This window comes from Gigantopelta aegis, chromosome 6 (assembly GCF_016097555.1).
Source record: "Gigantopelta aegis isolate Gae_Host chromosome 6, Gae_host_genome, whole genome shotgun sequence".
NCBI classification, from domain to species: domain Eukaryota; kingdom Metazoa; phylum Mollusca; class Gastropoda; order Neomphalida; family Peltospiridae; genus Gigantopelta; species Gigantopelta aegis.
In genome coordinates, this window is record NC_054704.1 from 51,267,304 (window position 1) to 51,274,644 (window position 7,341).

Sequence of the window (7,341 nt, forward strand, 5' to 3'; positions counted from 1 at the left end):
ACCCAGTCCTGAAGAAACTCAACAAATTCGGGCAAACATTAGCTGGCCTGAACACATTTTACCATGTATTTCCACAATATTAGTTGAAATCCATATAAAATGCGTGGCAATTCGTTTGCAACCCTATATATAGCTGTTTCACTGTAATGCTAATATTAATAAATGTTGTAATGTAGATTCAGCCACTTTTGTTTAATTCGGACAAAAATCAGCCTGCCCCTCTACACAAATAGGAACCCGTACGCTTATGGCCGTACCAAATCATAAGATATTTTGTGTGTGTTTATAAGGGCTTTGCCCCTTGCCCCATGCCGCCTATATTATCTACGGCACTGAATAACACTAATAAAGTGATCAAATTGTAAAATATAACTAATATGCAAAACTGGCCACCTTCATTGCTGAATTACTTGTATGATTCAGTTTGGGCGAATCTACTTACTTTTACTGACACATTTTTGTTAAATTTTGAATTAGAAACAATGTTACCCGCTATAAATCCAAATTGATTTGTTGTTTTTTAATTTGACTTGTTATGTTTTCAGGACATCGTTTCCGTCAATGAATGCAGCTTTAACGAGTTTCGCTTCTGTGTTTATAGCTGTAAGTATTTACAAATGCCTACGGCTGTTATTCGCATTAGGTATTTTAGGGCAAATAAAAAAATATGTGTGCTTTTGGTTACAGTTGGGAAAAACATTAAGGTATGTAGATAGGTATTTGAAAAAAGAATTATTCCTAAAATATGTCAAACTGATCTTGTCAAAGAACAATAAAGTAACATTTCAAACAAATTTTGCGTCCTCTAGCTGTTTCCCCATCGGTGGGCCCATTTGGCTATTTCTCGTTCCAGCCAGTGCACCACAACTGGTATATCAAAGGCCGTGGTATGTACTACCCTGTCTGTGGGATTGTGCATATAAAAGATCCCTTGTTGCTAATCGAAAAAGAGTAGCCCATGAAGTGGCAACAGCGGGTTTCCTCTCTCAATATCTGTGTGGTTCTCAACCATATGTCTGACGCCGTATAATCGTAAAATAAAATATGTTGAGTGCGTCGTTAAATAAAACATTTCTTTTTCCTCTAGCTGTTTTTAACATCAGCAGATGAAAAAAGGTTTAGCGTAGGAGAAAATAGCGAAAAACATTAGTCAGTACGATAACCGGAACCACAAAATGTTTATTGGACATACATTATATGACACTTATCATATTCATCAGGTGGCCCACAAAAGAAATAGTTTGTATGGACTCTGTATTTCAATAAAGCTTTGAAATATGCATTCGATACATATTTTCGAAAACCTTTTTTTTTTCAATAGATTAATATTTTTCTTGAATATGGATTGGTCCTCAAAACTTAGTTTTTAACACATTATTGCTAGCCTGAAGCTAACATGAACACTAAGTAGACGCATTTGTGCTGTAGATTTATAAGTGGGTGTAAATGCACCGTGGTGGTGGTGCAGTAGCCGAGTCTGCCTTTCAAGAGCTAGACGGACATTTGGACAGTTATGATCGCTTTGTAACTGTCGGCAGAGTACTCAATCTAGGTAAGACTATACCAAATAAAATCCCATAGGCGACCATGTTGACGTTTGTGTTTAAAAACACTATATGTAATATATCAACCAAACTATGACCCATAAATATCAGTACTACAACCCCTACCTCAAAGTATTAACTGCAGAAAATGGTACCTTTCATGGCTCATTTTCGGTATAACCAGATGTTTTTACAACACCCCTAGTTTCGCACACAATTTGAGTACTTTTTTTTACAGGTACCCCATACATGTTCCAAGCACAAGGCTACTTGACATAGTGGCACTAGATGAAATAAAATTGCATACATTAAATTGTTTTACAACCAACACACTCACATTTATAACCAATCACAGTAATTGTGGTGTTGATTTCTCTATCAAAAGTTCGGTGCACCTCGAACTTTGACCCGGCGCACCTCGAACTTTGACCGAGCCGGAAATTATTTGGTTTAGTGCTACCTCTAGTTCAGTATGCCATTCCTTCCTTGGAGTGGCACCTCGTTATCATCCAGTAGTTCTAATATGTTATCAATTTCTATTGACCAATAGGAATTATTGTTCTAATTTTTCTCTTCTTCAGATATACATCCACGGTGCAATGCACGCGCACAGCGTGAGGATTATCCGCCCCTTCCTGTCGCTGGTGTTCGTGATGCTGTCGCTCATGTGTGGGCTGGCCGAGATCGCGCTGTGTCAGAGCTACTGGACTGACGTCGTCGTCGGCTACGGCATGGGCGTCGTCCTCGCTATTTACCTGGTAGGTGTTGCATCGTCACAAACGAAAACAGAGCCCTACAGACGAAGTAGGCAGGACGTACAGACTATACTATAGTCCTGGGGAGTGGCAGTCCTCTTATAGATGAAGTACCTTCAGAGGTGACCTGAGAGTTATTCTTGGGATCATTTATAATCTTGTCAAAACGTCCATTAGACTCTGGCTTGTGCAGATATACATATATAGTATTCATTCATTTCAACTTAGTTTCGTGCTTATAATCCAATTAAGGTTCAAGCACGCTGTCCAGATATAGTATTCATTCATTTCAACTTAGTTTCGTGCTTATAATCCAATTAAGGTTCAAGCACGATGTCCTGGGCACACACCTCACCTATCTGGGCTGTCTGTCCAGAACAGAGGGTTAGTGGTTAGTGGAGAGAGAAGAGGGTCTAGTGGCCTTATGCCTACCCACTGAGCCCTTAAGAACTCGCTCTGGGTTGGAGCCGGTACCGGGCTGCGAACCCTGTACCTACCAGCCGTAGCTGTAGTCCGATGGTTTAACCACTGCGCCACCGAGGCCGGTCAGATATAGTACTTTTAAGGATTATACTTTGATGTAAATCTGAACAACAAAATCACTGACGTATTTAAAATGATATAGAAGGATAATCGGACTCGTGGTAATAACATATGACGTGGAGGGACACATACTATAGTTGTGGGGTTGGGAGGGGGAACATGCAAATATTTTTTGTCTATAGCCCTGGGAATGGGCATTTGCTCAGCCATTTGTAACAATTAGATTGCATGTATAGCTTTTGCATCTCTCTTTCTCAGATACTGTCTGTGGGATGGTGCATATAAAAGATCCCTTGCTGCTAATCAAAAAGACTAGCCCTTGAAGTGGCGACAGCGGGTTTCGTCCATCAATATCTTTGTGGTCCTTAAACATATTTCCGACGCCATATAACTGTAAATAAAATGTGTTCAGTGCGTCGTTAAATAAAACATTTCCTTCCTTCCTCCCTCTCATATATATTAGCCTTTAATATACAGATTACTATTAATTTACTTAACATTATATTGTTATTATTTAGTTTAATTATACTTTGACTATATAAGTAATTATGAATTATGTCTGCATAAAACAGTTATACGTAGGATTTTGATACATGTGTGCGTTTAACGGGAAAAGAGACCAACGTTTTCTTTTAAATTTCTACATATTTTTTTTGTCATTATTGGCATCTAGTAATGATGACCGTTTACTTGTTCAAATAGATTTTGTTATTTACAGATCGAGATACCATTGTTACAAATGGTAGTGCAAATGGATCATTACATGGCCAAATCAATACAATTCCACGTAGCTTGAATAATATAACTCGATGAATGCTGTAAATCTATCCTACACAGAACAAGTACTACGATAAGGCACATTAAGTTAATAATCAATATTGCAAACACGCTGCTGGGTATTGTTTCTTTTTCAGCGGTATATTCTCGTTTCATTGATAGTAATAAAACAAATAGATCATTGTCGTCTGTTATGGAGAAGGCCTAGTACGCTGGAAAACATGTAACTAATCCACTTGCTTTTCAAAAGCAATCAAATATGTTTCAATCAATATAATGATAAAACAAACAATTTTACTTAATTAATATAAGGTTGTTTTTTTTCGAAATAATTTTCAGGGTGTGACCATTCTGAATAACTTTCGTGAAAATCTGTCTCACTGGAAACTGCTGCACATCATAAACTCGGTTGTAGCTGAAAACTATTATCCTTACGAGGTAAGTGGCATTTTCATTGTTGAAGAATGTTATATGTATTGGAAGTAGTAGACTTTTGTTTCAAATTAAAAGAAAAATCATACTTATGGCCCTAGACGTAGATTTGTTTTACGAGGAAGTCAAAATTCATATAATTTTGTCTCTTATATTACAGAGGCGTATCCAGAAAAGTTTTAGGATTACGCATGCTGAAGGCGTGTTCGAGTGGGGTGATTCGGGGGGCCTCCCCCTCCCATAAAATTTTGAACCACCTGTAGATGCATTCTGAGCCTTTTTGGGGGCTTTTTTTTTTTTTTCCGAGTCAATTTTAAGAAGATATTTTATAGAACAATCACAGACAGCCTCGATCTATTCCCGTATTTTTTTGCATTACGTACATGCATACTGTGTGTAATGGGCTCCACGCCTTTGCATATTATTTTATTTTGGTTGTTGTAAATAGTATATATACAATGAATTTTAATGACACTATAGACATTCTATAGATGTAATATGGCTCAGTATACATATGATCAGTAACAGAAATTCTTTTCCCCATATATGAAATCGTGAAAGTTGGGAAGAGTTTTTGGGGTGTACGCCCACCTGGGTTTTTTTTTTTTTTTAATTACATTCACCATTTTACACATTGGTCCTAGAATCGTTCTTGAAGCTGCTAATCAAAGACAGAAACGTGGTGTCTGTTCTGTTATACTGTAAACACCAAATTATCACTTTTACACCACTCAGTAGCCACTGATCTATTAACCTACTAGGTATCCAAGTACTCTGACCGTAAGAGAGTAAAACGAACATTTTATAATGTCCACATCTTTGCATTTCTGTCTTACGATTAGCCCGAGTACTCTGACGGTAAGAGAGCTCGACGGACATTTTGAGTTATAATGCCCTCGCATGTGAGAGAAGAAGAAGAAGGACATGTTTTATTTAACGACGCACTGAACACGGTTATATGGCGTCAGACATATGGTTAAGGACCACACAGATATATAGAGAGGAAACCCGCTGTCGCCACTTCATGGGATACTCTTTTTCGATTAGCAGCAAGGGATCTTTTATATGCACCATCCCACAGACAGGATAGTACATACCACGGCCTTTGTTACACCAGTCGTGGAGCACTGGCTGGAACGAGAAAACAGCCCAATAGGGCCACCAACGGGAATCGATCGTAAACCGAACGCGCATCAAGCGAGCGCTTTACCACTGGGCTACGTTTCGCCCCCGCACGTGAGGGAGCATGATAACTGTCGATATCTCCGTCTTGCTCTCTTACGATCAGAGTACTCGGGATACCTGTCAGTGTGTCGTATAACAAACATTTGTTTCATTTTATTTCAGGACAAATACAATATGAAACGGCCCATCGACTACCCATCGCTGCATATACCACGTGCACACATGCATCACCGTCTTTCCAACGACTCGTGTGACAGCAAGTACAGGCGGCGGCCCTACAACACGTTCCAGAAGGATCTCGCTCACTCGGTGGAAAATTACAACAGACAAAATTCGTACTTGCAGGGAACGTCATCACATATGTGACTAGCGAATCGGACACCGTACTCGGACCTAAGTGAAACGTGGACTGCGGTGGCGGGTACCTCAAAATGGAACAAGAGTGCTGCGATGTATTAGATAAATAGAATCATCCTTTATAGAGAGAGAGAGAGAGAGAGAGAGAGAGAGAGAGAGAGAGAGAGAGAGAGAGAGAGAGAGAGAGAGAGAGAGAGAGAGAGAGAGAGAGAGAGAGTGAGTCATATTATACAATGGTACAGATTATTTTTCTTGCACAGAAAGTATGGTTGAAGTATCGGGATTCTTTAGATATTAATTTGAAGTATATACAATGTATATAGTATGATCACAAAAGAAAGAAATGTTATATTTATCAACACTTTTAACACTTTTTTTTAATTACGGTTAAATGGCGTCAGGCATATAGTTAAGGACCACACAGATAATGAGTGTGGAAACCTGCCGCCGCCACCCAACTGTCTACTCTTTTTAATTAGTGGTAGCGAAGGGTCTTTTATATATAGTGACCGATCTAAGGGGGCCCCTACATTTTGCGACAGTTGTTTATTTTTTTCATTTTTTACGTTGGAGAATCCAAGGTGTCGCTTCGGGAAGTTTAAGGCCTTCAGCCACATGTCATTTGAACCCCCTGAATGGATTTTCTGGATCCGCCACTGATATACGCTATCCCACAGAGAAATAGTATGTACCAAGGCATATGTTAGACCATTTGTGTAGCACTGGCTGAAATCAAAAATAATTTAGTGAACCCACCGACGGGATCGATCCTAGATCGACCGCGCATCAAGCGGGAGGTTTACCACTGGTTCTGGTCCTAATATTTTAAAATGTGACAGTGGCGGTGCAAGAATATTTGGTGCTCTAAGCAATCAAAACATCTTGGTCGTCTAGTAAATTCTTAATAAACCAATGTCGATAATGATAAACCGGGCTGTACCTAGCCTGAAATAATAGGGGGAGTGGGAGGGGTGATGGGGTTGCAATGAAAAGAAAGTTCTGGGCACAGTCAGGCAACAGACTCAGTCTTCTGAAATATTTATTACCTCCAAATGATATAATCTTCGAGTTATTTCCCCCGTTCTGCCATTGAATAAATTCTTACATAAACATGTATAGGAATACAACATTTTATCAGACAAATGTTTTACACATTCTTTGAGAATGTGTTCGAAATGAAATGATTATTAATTGTTATAACAGGCATTAGAACCGAGGTGAGGGGTGTACTGGTCCCCTTCCATTGGATAAAATACATCCACTCTCCACCGGTCTCGGTGGCGCCGTGGTTAAACCATCGGACGTAAAGACTGGTAGGTACAGGGTTCGCAGCCCGGTACCGGCTCCCACCCAGAGCGAGTTTTAACGATTCAGTGGGTAGGTGTAAGTCCACTACACTCTCTTCTCTCTCACTAACCACTAACAATTAACAACTAACCCACTGTTCTCGGCAGACAGCCCACATAGCTGAGGGCAGCGTGCTTGAACCTGAATTGGATACAAGCACGAGAATAAGTTGAAACGAAATGAAATCCACTCTCCAGTTGAAAATAAAAACGAATTCATCTATCACTGGCCTCTCCAACTGCTGGCACCTTTCGACGCCTATAGTTATAATAATCTAGGTTGCATGTCCCTAAGCATTCACCAAACACTGTGACCTAAGCCAACAAACGTGTTCCAAGTCATTTGGGTTGATGAATTTTACTATGTTGAGAAATGTAGCAAAAATTGTACCACCAATAATA

At 39.5% G+C, this 7,341-nt stretch overlaps 1 protein-coding gene across 2 annotated transcripts in view; it reads left to right on the forward strand.

Annotated features, from left to right (window-relative positions):
- Positions 1-5,805, forward strand: part of LOC121373943 (phospholipid phosphatase-related protein type 5-like) — a 44,908-nt gene extending 39,103 nt beyond the window's left edge. For both annotated transcript variants that reach the window (XM_041500785.1, XM_041500786.1), the window contains exons 6-9: positions 546-603; positions 2,126-2,302; positions 3,959-4,057; positions 5,399-5,805. In XM_041500785.1, the coding sequence (XP_041356719.1) occupies positions 546-603; positions 2,126-2,302; positions 3,959-4,057; positions 5,399-5,602 (538 nt within the window). In that variant the 3' untranslated portion in view covers positions 5,603-5,805. The remainder of the gene's footprint in view (positions 1-545; positions 604-2,125; positions 2,303-3,958; positions 4,058-5,398) is intronic.
- The last annotated feature ends 1,536 nt before the right edge of the window (positions 5,806-7,341 follow it).